General features: G+C 57.2%; 1 protein-coding gene across 5 annotated transcripts in view; it reads left to right on the top strand.

The window, feature by feature from the left end:
- The window catches only part of RGS3 (regulator of G protein signaling 3), a 77,042-nt gene that overhangs the window by 45,981 nt on the left and 11,919 nt on the right, over positions 1 to 19,142 (top strand). For 4 of the 5 annotated variants that reach the window (XM_066201030.1, XM_066201031.1, XM_066201034.1 and 1 more), the window contains one exon: positions 5,034 to 5,156. In XM_066201030.1, coding sequence (XP_066057127.1) covers positions 5,034 to 5,156 — 123 coding nt within the window. Of the gene's footprint in view, positions 1 to 5,033; positions 5,157 to 13,873; positions 13,936 to 19,142 lie in introns of those variants that run through there. The other variant, XM_066201035.1, reaches the window with a different exon arrangement.

Below are 19,142 nucleotides of genomic sequence, written 5' to 3'. Positions count from 1 at the left end.
TGGAGCACCCTTGGCAGGGGCTCTGGAGTTGGTGGTTGCTGCTCTGTGCAGACAGACCCTGGGCTTCACCTCCTCTGCCCAGGGGGTTTCCCTGGGTCAGAGGTTGAGTGACACCAGTAGCAGAAGCCCCAGGCTGGCAAGACCCAGAGCCTGGGCACAGGGCAGCTCCTGGGCACTGCCAGCTCCCAGTTTGAGGCTCTTCAGGCAGAGCAGGGAGTGCTCGTGTCCCAGCTGGAGGAACAGATAAACAGGGACACTCTGCTCTCCTGGCTTTGTGGATCTTTACACAGCTCAGCCTGAACCTGAGTGTTGAGATAACCAAAAAATGTGGGTTTTTTTTTTCTCCCCAAGTTTAATTTTGGGGTCACATTTCCCAGATGCTGGCAAAAAGAAGAGTTGATATGGTGCAGTTACAGTGCTAGAGAGATTTTAAAAAGGCCCAGGCAGCACGGGGTGATGATTTCAGAGGGCCCTGGGGCTGTTTGCACAGGCTGGAGCTCTCTGTCCATGGGGCTGTGCCAGGGAAGAGGCATGGAAAGCTCTGGGAAAGCTCTAGGGCTGTGCTGGCACTGGGTGGGTGAGCTTGGTGTTGCTGGGGCCACTTAACTCTGAGCTGTTTTCCCTGAGAGGAAAGGATGTTTGCAGAGCAGGAAGGTGCTGGCCCTGCTCTCTGTTTGCCAGAGTGGTGTTTGCAGCGGTAGCTCCGTGCCCAGCTCCTCTCAGGGATTCCTGTGAAGGCTTTTACCTGATGAGCCACTTAATGACAACTGCCTGGCCTGGGAAAACAGCCCTGTGTCCTCACTGGCTGCTCCACAGTGGGTGGAAAAGGTTCTTTAGGATGATTTTCCTCCTGGGGGTTTAACAGAGAACCGTGGAATAACAGACTGGTTTGGGTTGGAAGGGACCTTAAAGCTCATCTTGTTCTGCCCCTGCCATGGCCAGGATGTCACTCCCTAGATCAGGATCCTGTCCAACCTGGCCCTGAACACTTCCAGGGATGTGGCATCCACACCCTCTGGGCATCCCCCAGGCCGTGCCATCATCAGTGCTCCCCAAAACAAGACGCACAGCAGAGCCACGCAGAGATTGCTGTGCCCTGCCAGTGTTATCTCCATGCACATCCTCTCCTGCAGCACCCCGGCACCTTTGGGGCATCCCAGCTCGAGCAGGGCCCCTGCTGTTACTGCCAGGGTTTGTCCTGCTGGGCGCCACCCGTGTGCCCAGCAGTCCAAAACCATGGGAAGAGCCGTGGTCCCCCCACTCCCCCCAGCATGGGAGCAAACAGAACTTTCTCACCAGCCCTTGGTTGGTGGTGCATGAAGTCAGCAGGCAGCAGCTGCCCGTGTTTTGTGCACAGGATATTCCCAGGGCTGGCTGTTTCTCCTCGGGAAGGTTTGCTCTGTGATTTGGAGCTATTGTAGTCTGGAGCAGTTTCCGAGGTACTTCCCCTCTGGGATCTCTGCTGGCTTTGGCCATGGCCCAACACCCGGAGCCTTGGAGGCCAGGGGCTGGCAGGGCTGGGCTGGGCTGGGAGCCCTGTCCCCAAAGCACCCTGCCATCAAACCTGAGCAGAGAGGAGCCCGGGGAGGGAGCAGAAGTGCATCCCTGCATCTGTGGGAGGAGATTGCCCAGAGAAGCTGTGGCTGTCCCTGGATCCCTGGCAGTGTCCAAGGCCAGGCTGGACGGGGCTTGGAGCAGCCTGGGACAGTGGGAGGTGTCCCTGCCCGTGGCAGGGGTGGCACTGGATGAATTTTCAGGTCTCTGCCACCCCAAACCAGTCGGTGATTCTGTGACATGACCCCTCCCTCCCACCCTGGGAATGTGTCCCCCGCACAGCCAGGGGAGACGGAGGTGAGAGAACAGCCCTGGGCTCTGCTGGGCACTGAGCTCAGGGCACCAGAGGTGTCAGACTGAGTCTGGCTCATTCCTGTGATTCCTCAGCTCTGCAGTGTCACACGGAGCCCCACGTGTGTGCACAGAGGGGCTGTCTGCAGGCAGGGCTCGCTGTGGAGGCTCTGGGGGCTCCTCCTGTGATGCTGGCATTCTCTGGGAGCTCCTGACATGATTTATGGGCTGCAGAGCCCACAGGCCCTCCTTGTGTGGTGTCTGCATGGCCAAACCTCTCACCTGGCTGCCCTGGGGTTGGGTCTCAGCCTGGGTGAGCTGTTCCCATGGAGAAGGAACTTTCCCTGCAGATAATCCTTGGCTGTAGCAAGGCCTGTTTGGGGCTGGTGTTGGCTTGCTTGGGACATTCTCTGCAATACCTGCAGTGTTTTCCTGCTCTCCCTTGGGCACTGAGGGGGATCTCATGCTGCTCCTGCCCTGCAGCCATGGGCTCACCAGTGGCTCCTGAGCCCAGCACACAGCACCTGCAATAACATGTTTGTCACTGGGGGAAGGCAGGCAGAAAGCCACTGGCAGCCACTTCAGTCGCTGCCTTTATCTGGTGGCAAACGCCCCCTTCACGCCATCTGCATCCTCCTTTCCCAGCAGTGTGAGATTAAACCCTGTTTTCTCTCTGTAAATATTGGCAGGCCCAGCAGCAGCCTCCCTGAAGGAAAACAATAACGGGGAGGCCGTTCCCAGCTCATGGGGCAGCGTGTGCAGCTCCCTGTCCCCTCTCCCCAGCCTCCCCTGGGTGGGCAGATCAGTGCCCAGCATGGACCAGGCTCTAGGGACATGTGCCACGAGTTTTATCCCAAATAACACCCAGCCCTTCATCTGGCTGCATCCCAAAGGACTTTGCCTGGGTTTGGAGGCAGCTGTGGGTGCTCAGCCCCTGTGGGCTGGGCTTTCCCCAATCCAGGTGAAAGTTTTTGAGAGAGCAGGTTAATGGGAGAGGGAAAACCAGAGCTCTTTCCTTGGGAAGTGTACATTGGAGAGGTTAAATGTCACTGTGGAGGAATAAAGTGATAATAAAATATGTACATGTTGGATAAATGGAATTTTGGCCGTTATGTCCCCCCTCAGCCTTGCCCACAATGCCTGGGACACACATTGGGGTGGCTGCCTTTCCCTGAGTTCTGGAGCAGAGGGAAATCTGCTCTCCTGGCTCTGATATTCCTGGGTGGCTGGGGTCAGGGAGCCTGCAGCAGCTGAGGGGGAGCAGGAGGGAGCAGAGGGGCACTTTGCTCTCAGCAGCCAGCGGGAGCTGAGCGTGGCTGTGTGCTAAATTCAATCACAGAGATGGGCTGTAATTGAATCAGAGAGGGGCTCAGGGCAGGGCTAGGTGAGCTCTGTCTGTCACAGCCAGGGGACACGAGATGTCCTTGGAATTGCTTTAAGCCTCGCTCCAGGGGAATCACAGGAGCCTGTCAGGGCTGGGAGTGTGCAGCAGTTACAGCATCAGGGTGGGCTCCTCACAGCTGCCCCCGTGGCTTTGGGGCTCTGCTGAGTTCTTGCTTTATTCTCTTCTGACCACAAGTGTGGCACAGGGAAATGCCAGCCTGGATTCCATCCCAGCAAATGGGTGCTCGTCCTCTCCTCTGAAAGTGGGAATGACTTCCTAGGGATGGGTGGGTGTCATAGTGGTCCAGCCCGGTGTGGGACTGGGAGAGACTGGGACATGCAGGGTGGGAAAAACTCACTGTGACACTCCAGGGATGCTCAGAGCATCACTGCCACCCAGGATCTGGGGGCAAGGGGGAGCCTCACCACTTCCTTTCCCTGAATCCCAAACCTCTGTTCATTGTGATTGTGCTCTGGAAGCCTGAGAAGGGATTTTCAGTGTTTAAGCCTGTAGGAATAAGTGTGGGGATGTCTAGGCATAAGAAATCTCAAACTTTCTTTTTCACGGAAGTCTCCTCGTAGGGGCAAAGGACTGAACCAGAGCCCTCTTTCCCAGGAGGTGATGTGGGAGCTTGGTTTATTTACCACTTTAGGGGATTTTGGATGAAACATGAATGAATTCCCATCCAATGCAAACAGTGGTTTAAATGGTGTGACTAAAGAGCATTTCCCCTTCTGGCTGTGTTATGTCTCTGGAGTCACAAAGCTGCAGGTTCTCTCTGACCTTTCTGGGAAAAAAACAGTTATTGGGTTCCTGCCCTTCTGGAAGGAAATTCTAGGGGGAAAGAAAAGGTCTTTTTTATGGCCCTTAGTGAACCACTCTTTTTCCTTTCTTCGCAGTCTGTTCTAAAGTTGTGCTTTTATTATTTTTTTTTCTCTTCCCATCTGGCCACTTAAGGAGATGATCCAGCCTTGGGCATTTCTGGACCCTTTATAAAGTGAAACGTGCAAAATCCCAGCAGGCAGCAGATGTTATAATGCTTAATTTTTAGCATGAGAGATAAGCAGTTGAAGGGTTGGGAGACAGCTGCTGAGACAACTTGGTCAGAAAGTCCCTTAAGTGAGTGAGATTTGGCCCAAAGAAAACCTGTCCAAGAGGAACAAAAGGTGTGTTCAGGGAAGGGCACAAGAGGAGGTGGGCTCAGCTGGGATGATTTCCCATCGTTTCTCTCAATTCCTTCCTTGCTGCATGTTGCTAACAGACAGTGTGCGACCAGAGCTGGAGCTTCATCCCTAAATTCATCCTGGTGTGTGTTAAGTGAGGAACAGTTGAGGAGGCTGCTCTGGAGTTTATCCCCAAATTCATCCTTGTGTTAAGTGAGGAGCAGGATGAGGATGCTGCTCTGGATCTTCCCTGAGCTCTTCCTCCCGGCCCCACCTAGCCCAAAGGCTCTTGTTCTCACCAGTTCATGCTCTGGTGCCTCATTAATGTTTGCATATGGCAAAGAGCAATTTCCACCCTCGCTTTCCACTGCAGTGGCACAGGGTGCAGGACTGCCTGTGCTCTGCCCGTGCTGCTCCACTCCTCATGGCAGCACAGCCAGCTCCCCTGCACCGCTCTCCCTGTCTCTGGAGGGAGCTGATTTCCAGTCTCTTTCAGTCTCCCGTGCCCGGGGTGCAGGACACGGGTGTGAGCTCTCCCTCATCTGCTGCGGTGTGTGGGGAGCAGGGAGTTTGCAAACCCCGGCAGGGCCTGCGACACTCAGCTAATGACCTTCTCCCTGCCTGTGTTTCCTTTACGTCAGAAGTCGGAGTGCTTATTAAGTTTGGAGGCTTACTCCCAGGAGCAGAAGAAGAGGATCTGCTGGTGTCTGGCTGAGAACATCACCAAGCAGCAACATCCGGCAGCAGCTCCTACGGAGAGCAAGGTAAGAGACCCACGCGGGAGCTGGAAATACCCGCCTGGAGCACGGCAGGCTCTGCCTGCGTGGGGCTTTGCTCAGGGATGCTCCTGCCAGGAGGGCTGTGCAGGAGGCTGTTTGTTTGCCAGGTGAGGAGTGAGTTTGTATTCAGCACTGCTGTGTCTGCAGCTTCCTGCCCTGCCTGGGGAGCAGTGGCTGCGTTTGCATCCGCTGGCTGGAGCTGAGGCGGCTGGGCTGACACCTCCCAGCGTCTGTTTTTGGATATTTGGACCTCTGAGGCTCTACAAACCCGCGGCCAGCCTGCTCCCAGAGCTTGCCCCTGGGGCAGGACTGAAAGCAGAGGGAGAGCTTCAAGCTGTGATCTCTGGGTGCTTTGCTCAGTGATGAAAAGCCTGAGGTCATGGCAGTGGTGGGGCAGAGATTTGCCCCTCTTGTGCACTTGGGTGGGCTCAGGTGTTTGATCCTGACCCCACAGATGTCCCCAAAGCACAGAGGGGTCAATTGGGGAGTGCTGTTTTTCGTGCCCAGTGAGGCAGCCCCAGCACTTTTCCTTCACTGAAGAGCTCCAGGCTGGCCCAGGAGTGCTGTTTCAGCAGCTCTGGCAGAGAAATGTGTGTGTGGAGGGCTCTGAGGCTCTGTCACATGCCTGCCCGGCGTGGGTGTAGTGAACACCCTCATCCACCTCCTCTGGGGCTGGGGCTGCCCCTTGCAGCTGTCCGGGACAGTGGCAGTCTCTGCTGGGTCATGTTGTGTCCCCGGGGTTGGGTTTGGATTGTTGGTGAGTGACACTGCTCTGGGAGAAGAGAAACCCCTGTGCTGAGTGTTTGGAGAGCTTTAAGTACTGCAGATGGGGATTTCAGGGGTAGAATCCCCAGATCCCTCCCTTGGCTGGTGCAGGGTGATGGAGCAGCTCCTGCCCCACATCACCGTCCCTGTGTGGGTGCCTGGCTGGGCTGGCTCCAGGGCAGGTGTCTCCAGGGCAGGTGTCTCCAGGACAGGTGGCTCCAGAGCAGTGTCTCCAGGGCAGGTGTCTCCAGGACAGGTGTCTCCAGGACAGGTGTCTCCAGGGCAGGTGTCTCCAGGACAGGTGTCTCCAGGGCAGGTGTCTCCAGGACAGGTGGCTCCAGAGCAGTGTCTCCGGGGCAGGTGTCTCCAGGACAGGTGGCTCCAGAGCAGTGTCTCCAGGGCAGGTGGCTCCAGAGCAGTGTCTCTAGGGCAGGTGTCTCCAGGGCAGGTGTCTCCAGGACAGGTGTCTCCAGGGCAGGTGTCTCCAGGACAGGTGTCTCCAGAGCAGTGTCTCCAGAGCAGTGTCTCCAGGGCAGGTGTCTCCAGGGCAGGTGTCTCCAGGGCAGGTGTCTCCAGGACAGGTGTCTCCAGGACAGTGGCTCCAGAGCAGTGTCTCCAGAGCAGTGTCTCCAGAGCAGGTGTCTCCAGGACAGGTGTCTCCAGAGCAGTGTCTCCAGAGCAGTGTCTCCAGAGCAGTGTCTCCAGGACAGGTGTCTCCAGAGCAGGTGTCTCCAGGACAGTGGCTCATCCTTGCAGCCGCGGCACAGGTGGAGCCGGCGCTGCACTGCCCGGTGCTGGAGCAGGGGGCTGCGGCTGTGACTCTGCAGCCTCCCAAACTGGGTCAGCACAAACATCTCTGCAGGAGACAGAGCCTCTGGATTCCTTTTCCTGCACGTTTCAGGCAGACTGAAATAGCAACAGCAGCACACAAAGCCTGAGAACCTCGTTACCAACCAAAGCTCCCGCTCTGCAAACGGCCCCGGGCAGCTGAGTCACGAGGTGACAGCCCCTGGTCACTGCTCCTGCTGTCCTGTGCTGCATCTTGCTGGTACAACTCCATGCCCAGGCATGGGGGCCCCGCTGGAATCCGTGGGATGGGGCTGCTGCTGAGGTCTGGCGTGGCTCTGTGCTCGGCTGGCTGCGATCCTGCTGCGGGCTGGGGATCGTGCAGTGTGAAGCTGTGCAAGGACGTTTCCAGAGTATCTCAAATGGGTCCTAAAAAGGGGCATCTTGGTGGCACTCCATCATGACAGGAACTCTGGGCTGTTTGGGCTTTCAGGGATGGTGGTTTGCCCTCCCCGGCTCAGACTGTTCATGGCAGGGCTGTGCTCAGAGCAAAGCCCTGGAGCATCTGCTCCCTGAGTTGTGGAAGGAGCCTGGCCACTGGACAGGTGAAAAAGCACTCCAGAAGACATCACATCTCCTTCAAAGGCTCTTCTGTGCCTCAGTAGCCAAGAGGATGTTCTTTGGGTGCTGTGGGGAGCCATCAGGGGCCCTCCAAAGTTGCCACAAAAGGGGGTTTGTCCTGGCTTGCCAAAGCTGATGGAAATCCCACTGGTGGGGTGTGGGGCCAGGAGGGACAGAAGGAGCATGACAGCAACTACCAGGCACTTTAAATTGAGTTTATAGCACCATTCCCATCCCAAGAAGGTGTAAAGTGCTCAGGATGCAATTTTAAAGCAAACCTGGTGGGAAATGCAGGAAGGAGCAGCGTGGGGAGGGAGCTCCCAAGCGGACAGGGGAGAGCGCTTGGGGCAGGGTGGGCACACAGGGCTGGGCAGGAGCCTGACCGGGGAGAGCTGCAGCTGGGGCTGTGTCCAGCCTGGTTTGTCAGGACAGACCTCTCTGGGGATGCCAGAGCAGTGGGAGGCAGGAGCTGAGAAAATCAGCTGCTTCTTGCAAGGGAGAACTGATCCATTAGCTTGGCTTACCAGTCATTTGATACTAGGGCTATTTAGGGAAAAAGCCCAGTGTCTGTGCTCTGTGAACAGATAAATTAAGCTGGAAATATCAGCCTGGCCAGGAATCTGATTTGCAAAGCCTTCAAAACTGCTCCAGCTCAGCAGAAGGCAGCTCGTTTTACTGTGGCCGCAGTCTGACCAAGGGGATGTGGGCTTTGCTGTGGGGTGGGAATGAAGGGCCAGCACAGCCTCTGTGCCAGCAGAGCTGAGCCATGTGCCAGCTGAGTGCTGGAGCCAGGAAAAGGGACACTGTCCAAGCACCGAGCAGCTCCTCAGGAGCCTCTATGGCTGCCACTAGTGGCAACCTTCAAGCTGTGCAGAGATCAGACAGATTTTGGGCTTTGGAGTGGTACCTCCTGTTTGTCAAGGCCCCCCTGAATTCTGCCTGGGCAGGGCAGCACTAAGGGCAGGAAGGTCCTTGTGGCTCAGGGACGCAGCTCTGCAGAGCTGTCACTGCCTCTGGCAGTGCCTCTGGCAGTGTCCCCAGGGAGGATGGTGTCAGGCCAGGAGGATGAGCCCTGCAGGGGCTGTGCTGGCACTGCTGCTTTCAGAGCTGGTTTTGGAGCAAAGCTGTTGGTTTCTGGGGGACTTGAGCAAACGCAGCATCTGCTTCTGGAGATGGAGGAAGAGAAATCCATGAGGGATGCAGCTGTGATAGTCCAGCCCTGCTCCCAGTGGGCTTTTCCTGCCACAGTCAGTGCAGGAGGAGCTCTGGGGACAGCGTGGCTGTTGTTGTGGTCCAGCTCTCTGTCCCCAGTGTCTGGGAGATGTGGTGCACTGGAAGGCTTGGTTGAACTTCCCTGAGCTGCAAACCCACCCTGCCAGCTGCAGCAGCTCCCAGGAATTACTCTGTGGGGATTTCCTCCATCTGCAGAGCCTTCCCCCTCTTATCCTTTTGTCCGGGTCTGCTCCGGGATGCTGCTCCCTCCTCTGTGCCTGTGCTGAGCAAGCCCCTGTAAAACACATCCCCAGGGTGAGCCAGCCTGGCAGCAAACCTTCCCCAACGGGGCTGTGTGGAGCCTGGAGCTTGGCTGGGGCTGCCAGGAACCACAGCCATGGCAATGTGATTAGAGAAGAGCAGCTCTGTGCATTAACTGAGTTAACCCCGAGATGGGTGCTGACCATCAATGCTGGGCTACCCTAAAACTGCAGCACCAGCTAGGGGTAATTCAGCCTGAAGAGAGGGCAAAGTGCAGAGCAGGGGCAGGGCAAGGCACAGGGACTGGAGCTGCCTCAGCTGGTTTGGCTGCCAGGGAAAAGATCCACAGCACAAGCCGCTGTGTGTAACGGACCTGCTGCCACCGTCTGATTCTCACTGCTTGTTTCTTTGTGTCTTCCACACTCAGAACGGCTGATTACTCTTCCCTTCTGGCTCCGTGACCTGAGATTACCTCGGAGATGATGGCTGGCTGTATCTGAAAGATGCAGATTATCCTTAAGCTAAATAATTACGGACACTCAGTGGCGTGGACTTTGGGAGTCCAGGACGGGTGCTCCCCTTGTTTCCCGAGGGAGGTGGTGGATGCTCAGCACTTTCCCAACCCTGGCTGTGAGCAGGCGTGGATGATCCCGGCCCTTGCTGGCAGCGCTGGCTCCGGTGCTGGGAATGAGCAGGCGGTGGGTGTGTGCCCGGGGGGGGACCGGCGCCCCTTCCTGGCCGTCCCCTGCTCAGGAAGGGCAGGGCTATTTCTCTCACTTATTTACAACGTGCTTGACAAGTGCGAGTAAATGAGCTGTCAGCAAAAGCTAACAGTGTGTGATGGAGGGCTGATTGAAACCAGGGCCGTGGGGCGGGAGGGCTCGGGGGGGTGGGGACAGCCCTGCTCCCCCGGGCACCTGCAGCTGGGGATGGTTCCGTGTGGGTCACCCCTCTCTGTCCCATCCCCTGCCTCCTCTTCCTCATCCCGAGCACCCCAGGCACACACCCGACTGTCCTCCCACAGTCCCAACCACTCCCTTCTCCTGACACTGGGGCATCTCCCGCGCCTTCCTTGCACAGTCAAGGGGCTACTGGCACTGGGGTGGCTGTGACAAACACTTGGGGACAAGGCTGTGGATAACCCCATTCCTCCCTGTCTCTCTGAGCACGCGTTTCCCTCACAGCAGTTTAGTCAGGGTGTGATCAGCTCTTCGATGGGGAAGGAGGGGAGGATTTTGTACCTTCTTATTCGGTTTTTGGCCAAAGTATTTCCATTTTGGGCTGGGAACCTGCTGCCCCATCTGTGCCAGCTGTGCTCCAAGGGGGTTCTGCTCATCTGCTGCTGTGGGGCAGGACATGGCCTGGATCCAGGGTGCAGGAAACCTGGATCTTCACCAGAGCCTTTCCTTCCACAATACCAACACGAGAGGCTGGGCAACGCTGAGCACATCACAGCAGTACCTGGAGGGCTGACCTGAACCTGGCCACACCCTCCAAGCACCTGATTGTGCTGTCAGGGGGCTCAAATAGGGGACAAACATAGAGGGAGATTCTGCCCCAATGAGGGTTAAAGCATCAGCTGGCAACAGTGCAGCCAGGTCACAAAACCAAAACAAAATCTTGTTCCACTGTTCCACGCCAGGAAGCACAGCCCAGCTCTCACCTTGGACTGGGAAAACTCACTACAGCCAAAGGCTCCGTGGATTTGTGAGGCTGTGGGAGCAGAGATGCTCTTCCTCTCTGAGTCAGGCTCCAGTTCAGTTCTGTGCACTTAAAAATCTGGAGGAAGCTGTCCCTCCTTGAACAGAGTCATGGAACCGCAGACTGGTTTGGGTTGGAAGGAATCTTTAAAATCATCCAGTTCTACCCCTCTGCCATGGGCAGGGACACCTTCCACTGTCCCAGGCTGCTCCGAGCCCCATCCAACCTGGCCCTGGACACTGCCAGGGATCCAGGGGCAGCCACAGCTTCTCTGGGCACCCTGTGCCAGGGCCTCGCCAGCTCTGTAGTAAAGAATTTTTTCCGAATGTCTGACCTAACCCTGCCTTTCTTCAGCTTAAGGCCATTCCCCTTTGTCCTGTCACTTCAGCCCTTGTCCAAAGTCCCTCTCCAGCTCTCCTGGAACCCCTTTAAACACTGGAAGGGGCTCTAAGTTCTCCCCAGAATCTTCTCTTCTCCGGACTGAACACTTGCACATCAGTTGGCTTCCAGCCTTCATTGCAAGGACATGTCCCAAGGCCCCAGGAAGCTGGGATGTGCCCGTGGGGCTGGGGTACTGCTCTGTTTATCACCTCCCCTGAACCCTGCGTCACTGAACCCTGGCTCCCCTGGCCTTGCTGCTCAGCCCTGAGGCTCTCGGTGCTGTTCCTGGTGGCACCCAGGCTCCAGGGGCTCCCAGCTGGCTCCCAGGCACAGGCAGGAGGTGCAGAGCAGATGGGCCAGCTGAGAGCCACAGCCCCACAGCCCCCCTGGGTTTGTTCGTTTGCTTAGCTGGGCTCTGAAGCCATTAGGAGAGCAGAGCTGCCCCTCCACAAACAGCTCCTGTTTCTCTGGAGACGTTCTGCAGCTGCACCCAGTGAGCCCACATCCCCTCACCCCTGCCCCAGCAGGACGGCTCAGGGCTGGGGCCAGCCATGAGCAGCCGCCAACACTTCCATCACGGCCAGAGGCAGTTTCAAACCCTGGAAGGGCTGCTCCTGGCCAATCCCCAGAAGGGCCGGTAAGAGGGAAAGTGCCGGCAGGAGCGGCGCCGGCAGCCCGCGGGGGCTGAGCCGTGTGAGATCATTTGCACAGGGTGGTCAGAGGCTCTGAGTGCTCTGAGCCAGCGCTGCTGTGATTTAATGAAGGTGCTGGAAGTGCTTTGTTGCAGCCTGCCAAGCTGGAGCCCTGCTCTCCTGTGCCCAAACACCTCCTGCCTTGGGTGGTTGCTCCTTCTCTTCCCTCCGAGCATGGCAGGGCAGCCTCTGAAGTCAAGCTCAAGTAACTCCTTGCAAAAGTTATCCAAACCCTGATATTTCTGCAAAGTCAAAGGATCTGTTCAAAATTCCAGGGGGCCTTGGGTGCTGATGCCCAGAGTGGTGTGGGACTGGTAGGCACAGCTACATCCTGCCCCCTTGGCACTCTGACCCTCCACAAGGCTTGGTGTCCTGCCCTGGAATGAGCATTTCCTGATGCACAGCAGGGCAAGGCCTGTCAGCACCACTGCAGGAGGGCTGTGTGTGGCTTCGGAGCCACCAGTGTTGGATTTGGGACCATCTGGGATTCCTCCCTCCTGTGTGTGGCTCTGGCCATGGCCCTGTTGGAGGCAGTCACAGCAGAGCTGCTCTACCAGGTCCCCTCCTCTTGGTGAATGTTTCCTTCCAGTGATCTCTGCTTGGCAGCAGAAACAGCTTCCAGCACCAACCCTGTGGTCCTGTGTAAGTGGTGTTAGAATGAGTCTTTCCCAGTGGATCTGCAGTGGCTGAATGCATCAGGCTCTGGTTGTCACCTCCCTCATCCTGCCCAGGGGACAGAGCTCTGCCCCTGCCCATAATGCTGCAGAGATTCCCCTGAGCAGCATGGAAGGGAAAGGGTGCTGAGGGTTGTGGGCTGAATGGCAGTCAGGATCTGCTTCTTCCTCTCCCTTTCCCACCACTCTGGGTTTTTACTGCCAGGGTTATTTATGACCCAGACATCATCTCACAGCTCTGGGTGCCCCAGAAGTCACACTGCAGTGATGAGGCTGCAGGCAGCAGCTGCAGCCCGGCTCAGGAGCTGTATCCCCATCACCGTGGGTGTGGGCAGGCTGGGGTGGTGGTGGCGGGCTCATTCCTCTCTGAGAGGGGCCAGGGACCCTCAGGCTGGGGGTGCTCTAAGTCTCAGGGACATCCAGGTTCCCCAGTGTGGTGACATCCTGTGTCCCACAGACTGCAGGCAGCCAGGTGGCCTCAGAGAGGGAATAAGCACAAACCTCACCAGGCCCAGCTCCCTTCAGCAGTGCAGGCAAGACGCAAGCTGAGCACAGCTGTGGGGGTGGCTGTGCCATGTCACTGCTGTCCGTGGTGACAGTGCAGCTGAGCTCAGCTCTGTGTCCAGTGAGACCCAGGGAGCTTCCACATTTCCTGTGCCACTGCAAAGCTGTGGCTACCTGTGAGGCAGAGGAGGCAGCACGGTTCCTCTGCTCCACCCCAGGAGCATTCACGTGGCTGTAGCTGGCTGAGCAGGGGGATGTGTGTGTGTGTGTGCCCAAAGTCCGTGCTGGAGGAGAGCTCAGCACACACTGTCACTGCAGCAGTGAGGACCCGCCAGAGAACGCTGCCTGTGGGGCAGATTAAACCAGCACATGTCTGAGAGTGGCTGTGCAAACACCCCTCACTGACCCCTCGCTGTCCTCTCTGGAACCATCAGGACTACTTGCCTGTCTCAGCCAGTGAAGTGTAATCCCAGCAGGAGAAATGCCCAGCCAAGGCAGTCGGGTCCCCAGCCCGGTGTGCATGAGGGTGTCACGAGAGGGTCCTGGCCTTGCAGGAGAACAGGAGGGGCAGATGGTCATGGGTGGACTGTCCCCTGGATGGACACCATCCACCATCCTACTCCCCCTGTGCCTGCCCATTAGGGTCGAGCTGCTCACAGAGGTTGAGATGCAAAGGGCAGAGCGCCCCACTGCAGAGCATCCCCCACTTCAGAGCCGTTACTTTGCCACAGAAAACTGTTTGGGGGGAAAACCCCGAAGAACGGCGAACTTGCAATAGAATTTCCTTCATCAGGAAGCACCGGGATCTCTGCGCTCGGTGTCGCTCGGGGGCAGGATAGGGCAGAAGGGGAGCGCGGCGGCTCGCAGGGTGATGCACGGCCCTTCCTCAGGGCACAGCGGCCGTCCGCTGCTGTCAGCAGGTACCAGCACCTCCAGGGAGAGCCGGCGGAGCCATAAATAGCACGCGGGGCACTCGGGAGCCGCGTCTGGGAGAGGTTGGGGCGGTTTCAGGCGCCGCTTGACACGGACATTAATAACGGCGGGGGCAGAGCCGGAGCGCTGCGGCAGCAGCAGCCGAGCGCCGCCGCGGGCACATGGCGGGGCCGGGGCTGCCGGCGGGGATGCCGATCGCTCGGCCCGGGGGATGCAGCTGAGAGCCCGCATTTGGTAGGTTTTCCAAGCAAGGATTGCAACCTGAGGGCCGGACCCTCGGCTGGGCAGGATCCGGCTCAGGCTGAGGAAGCGGCGCAGGGCGTCAGGAGCGCAGATGTCCTTGGGACCCGAGGCACCCGCTCCGTTCCCTGCCCTGCTCTCTCCCGGGGAACCTGTGGCTCGTTTGCCACCAGGCTGGGCTTGAGGGTTGGTAAGGTGAATCCAGGAGGAGCGAAGGGGCATTTGCAGCGCGGGGATGTTTTGAGGTTCTCTCTCATATTTGGGCTGGGCACGGCTGTGCCGTCGGCACCAGCTGGCTCCTGCTGTGGGATCGGCATTGCAGTGTGCCCACAACGTGGATTTTCTGCTCCAGGACTTTTGCAGCCTTTTGGATACCGTCCCTGGACTGGCACTGGGGTCCAGCCAGCAGGTTCCGCCTGGAATTGCAGCGGTGGCATGTTCGGAGTCTTGCAGGAGACGGAGGGCACCGGCTAGGGGACGGGTTGGGATCCGGAGCTGGGGCTGCCGGGGCAGCTGCGGGTCGGGGCTGGCAGCCCGGAGCTGCGGCGGTGTCGAGTCCCTGGTGACGGCGCGGGCAGGGTTTGTCGCGGCTTGGTGGCTGACACCTTCAGCAGGTGGTGACACCGAGGTGCAGGGTGCAAGCCGAGCCTGCAGCCGGGCTCCTCTCCCCCGGCACGGGGCTGCTGCCCTCGGCTCGGCTCCGCGTCCCGCTGAGTTTGGGGAGCGGAGCAGCCCCGGGAGCGGCGCAGGGCTGGGCTGGGCAGAGCCCTGTGCGCAGCGACCCGCTGGGAATGCAGGGAGGGAATGGGGCTTGTGCAGGGACCATGGGATCCTCCTGTGCCTTCCCCTCGAGGAGCGCTTCTCCTCAGCGCTCTGAGGCAGCCCACGGCCAGGCTTTTAGGGCGGTGCAAACATGAGCCCCGCAGTCTCCCATCTGTGTCTCCACCCTCACTGCTCTGCCCCGGGCACTGCTGGCCCTGCTGTTCGGGTTGATACACCCGCGCTGCTTTTGCTGTTACGCTAATTGCTCGGGATCAATTATTCATTGTGCAGTAATGAAGCAGGGAGGGGTAGAACACCCGGCTGTGCAGCGAGCCCTGGGCTCTGGCCGGCCTCGCAGGGTGTGAGGAGCAGAGCTCAGGGAATGCTCCTCGTGAGCACTTTCACAATGACTCCCAGGAAGATTTTCTCAAGTTTTAGTTGTTCTGCTTTGCATTTCTGGCATTGCTTTCTTCCCCTCAGCCCCGTGCTGTGCATTAGATGCTGTTCCCTGTAGCCATGAGCTTCCTTGCTTCTCGGTTGTTACTTTTTAAATCCTGAGGCTTTCAACAGCATTTCACAGTTAGAAGTTTCTGATCTGGTGGGTCTGGGCACAGTTTGTCCCAAGCTAAGAACCAAAATTGTGAAATGTTTTCCATCTGCTTTAGGAAAGATCTGCTTTGGAAAGGTTGATGTTTTCCCTGGATGATGTAGGTGCTCTTTTCCCTGCGATCCAGCTCATGTGGGGTGGGATGTTGCCTCCAGCACAGGGAACCCACTGCTGTCTGCATCTCTCCCCAAATAACCCTGGAGAGAGAGTTGGTCTCATTCCCATGGAGTTAAATGCTTTTGAGGACAGGTGAGGCATCTCAGAGCAAAGGTTCTTTGAAGGGCAGCAGGAGCCAGAGAGGTTCCCCATGGGACACATGGAGGATGGAGCTGCCATGGTCAGGGACAGCTGCAAGAGTGGCTCTTCCTGCAGTATCCAGGAGGTCCATCCACTCCTCCTGGGTGAGAGCACAGCTGGAGCAGCACATCCCTTGCTCTCCCGCTCACATCGATGTCCAACAGCCTGCAGGGACTTCCCTGCTTTTCCCAATCCCTGCTTTTGGCTGAGGAGGTACCTGAGTGCAGGTGCAGGGCAGCTCTCTCAGCTGCGTTTTGCCTCCTCTGCCTCAACATCACCACAAAAGAAAGAGAAAAGCTCAGCATCCCCATCAGGAGCCAGGAAAAGCTCGATTAAATGTCTCTGTGGCCAGGCATTATTTGAGCCACAGTGGCTCCATGACCGAGAGGGGCAGAGGCTTTGAAATGAGAAGCTGAGAGCCTCAAAAAAATAAAACAAAACAAACCCACCAAACAAACAAACAAACAACCCCCCCCCCTAAAAAAAAATCCAAAACCCAGACCTCCCCTTGCTGGGGATTCCCGGGAATGCCACACACTTCTGGCAGCAGGAGAGCTGACAGCACCAGGGCAAGGGCAGGGCAGGCTTCAGCTCTCAGCTGTGCTGTCTCCATGGCTGGGGTTTTCCCAGCTGGAAGTCCCAGCAAGGCCACATTATTTAAAGAAATGCTGGAGAAGTCGAGGTTGTGCTGACGCTCATTGAAATTTTCTCTGCTGGTGAACTGGAATAGTCCTGGATGTGAGCAGCAACTCAAAAAACCTGCTCGAGGTACAGATCCAGGAGAAGAGGGTTTGCAGTTCTTCTGCCCTGTCTTGGTTTCAATAAAACTTAAAAAACCTGAAAAAAACTTAATTTTTGAGGTAGTGAGTGATTCTTGGGGGCAAAAAGAACCCAGGGAGTAGGTAACAGGTACAAGGTTTGAGGATGTTGGAGCAGGCAGGGCAGTGTTGGGGTTTTTTTTGGAGTGTGTTATTTGTTCAATGAGGAGATCATCCTTAGGAACTCTCTTGCTGTTGCTCTGGTCTCAGACCTATTGTCCTCCTTCCCTAAAATAGCTCCAAAAAGCCATCCTGGGCTTTGGAGGCAGCTCTTGCTTCTGCTTTCTCTTCCCCTTCTCAGGAAATGCAGCCTTGGCCTCTCAGTCTGAGATAGAAACTGGAAGAGTGAAGTGTGAGATCCTCCAGGGAGGATGGAGTAAATCCCCTCAGCCCCTCGACCTGCCCAGATGCAGACAGGGAAACCCAGATGCTGGGAATGGAAAAACCTGTTTGCTGAGTGCAGGGGAAGATGCAGATATCTGGTGAAAAAAAGGGAAATCTGCACATGGAGGTCAGGGACACCCAGATGCTGAGAGCAGTGAGACCAAGCCATTGAGAATGGAGAAATCCAGATGTTGGCTGCTGGCTCCTGTTGGCTGCTGCAATGAGAACATGCAATGTTTTGGGTGAGTCTGTGAGGTGGAAGGAGAGCACCTCCCTCAGCACCAGCACTGCCTCCACTGCTGCCTCCTCCAGCAGCCCCTCGGCCATAGGAAGTGGTGAGGAGGTGTCAGGCCCCCTCAGGTACTGGAAAAGCTGCTCAGGGAGAGCTCAGAGCCCCTTCCAGGGCCTAAAGGGGCTCCAGGAGAGCTGAGAGGGAATCTGGACAAAGGCCTGGAGCGACAGGACAAGGGGGAAATGGCTTCCCACTGCCAGAGGGCAGGGATAGGTGGGATACTGGGAAGGAATTGTTCCCTGGGAGGGTGGGGAGGCCCTGGCACAGGGTGCCCAGAGAAGCTGTGGCTGCCCCTGGATCCCTGGATATGTCCAGGGCTGGGTTGGCTGGGGCTTGGAGCAGCCTGGGATAGTGGACCCCATGGAAGAGGGTGGGATAAGATGGACTTTAGGTCCCTTCCAACTCAAACCATCCTGTGACTGTGTGAAACCTGGTCACATCCTCATCCTTGAGGTCCCAACTCAGCTTTGGGCATCAGGGTGGCCTTGGCTTTGTGCTGATGAAGTCCCTGGTGCCTCTGGCCAGGAGCAGATGTGTGGGCTGGCAGTGATGGCATTGCTGCCTCTCCTCCCCCGTCTCTCCCCACCCCAGGTGATGCTGAGCAGAGCTCAGCCCTGTGCAGACAGGATTTCACAGCCCTGGTGATGCTCTCAGCCCGAGATGGAACCAACCTCGCTCTTAGTGAGGCTGCTGCTCATCCCCTCCATACCAGAGAAGAGCAGCAGAGGCTCTGATTGAATTAGTGCAAGGATTTAATTTAATCCCCAAATGTCTCTCATTTTAAAGGAGCGTGTTCATTTCCTTCTAGGACCTTATCAGATTCAGGCACCAGCAATGTGAGCAGAAGGACTGGGCAGATAGGCAGTGTTCGGGGGAGGGCTTTGTGGGGAGTGACTCGAGGGCTGTGTGGGTTTTTCCTCTAATTATTTCATGAGATAATGATGACAGTTGATTGCAAGACAAATAAAACATCAGCAGCATCATTGAGGCACACGCTGGTGCAAATGGCAGCCTGGCATGGTGGGGCTGGGAACATTCCCTTCTTACAGGGAATTACTGCGTGGGGGGAGTGGAGCAGCCCCAAGGATGGGGTGAAAGGAGCATTTGCTTTGTGCCTGACACCAAATCCAGCTGTTTCATGGATGGAGCAGTCATGAAGGGACCAAGCTCATCGTGGTCTCTGAATTTTTGTCTTCAGACTCACTGGGGGAGTTCAGGTGATGCTGAATCACTGCTGGGCCGAGCAGGCTGGGTGGGCCAGAGCTGGTTCTCTCTGTGTTACAGGTGTCACAGGGACCCTTTGGGTGTGCTAAACCAGGACAAGGCACAGCTGGACACATGTGGGCTCCTGCCCAGCTGGCTGTGGCACTGAGCTCCAGCATCTTCCTGGAAACCTGCCCAGCTCTTTGCCCCCTGAGCTCAGGCAGGTGCTGCTGGGTGGTATCTGTGCTGTCCCCTCTGTGCACATGGGGCTCACCCCCCCCCGGATGTTTCCTGGAGGTGACAGCAGCTTTTGCAGCCCAACATCTGCACACAGCTGGCCTGGGGATGTCCAGGAGTGGTTATCACCTCTGTGCTCTGGGGGATGAGGGGTGCCCAGCAGCAGGGTGGCTCTCCCAGGGGTGCTGTCACAGGCTGGGACCTCCATGGGGATACAACCTCTGTCCACTCTGTGGGTGCCTCTTCCCAATGGGATGTGAGGCTGTGTGGGTTGAGTCCTGGGGCTGCTGCCCTTTTTGAAGCTGAAGTCAATTTATGCAGAGGGGGTGTCTTTGTTAACTCCAGCTTTCTGATTGTCACTGGGTTTGTGAAAACGCCTGGATCTCAGCTGAGGACACAGTGACTTCTTTTCTGGGTGACTTGTTAGCGGGGGTGGTCCGGTGGAATAGCCCCTGCCCCAGGATCTGTGTAGGAGGGAATTGCTTCCTAAAGGGAGGATTTTTCTCTCCTTTGGTCCTTTTTTTCCCTGATGGGCGGGTTTTGCCCCTTTGGCTTAGACAGAAAAATCAGGCAGGACCCCACCCTGGCAGGGGAGAGCTCA

Source organism: Chamaea fasciata, unplaced genomic scaffold, assembly GCF_029207755.1.
Source record: "Chamaea fasciata isolate MVZ Bird 193981 ecotype frontalis unplaced genomic scaffold, bChaFas1.0.hap1 SCAF_20, whole genome shotgun sequence".
Lineage (NCBI taxonomy): Eukaryota > Metazoa > Chordata > Aves > Passeriformes > Sylviidae > Chamaea > Chamaea fasciata.
Note: the sequence above shows the minus strand (reverse complement) of the source record. Positions and strands in the feature narration are given on the sequence as shown.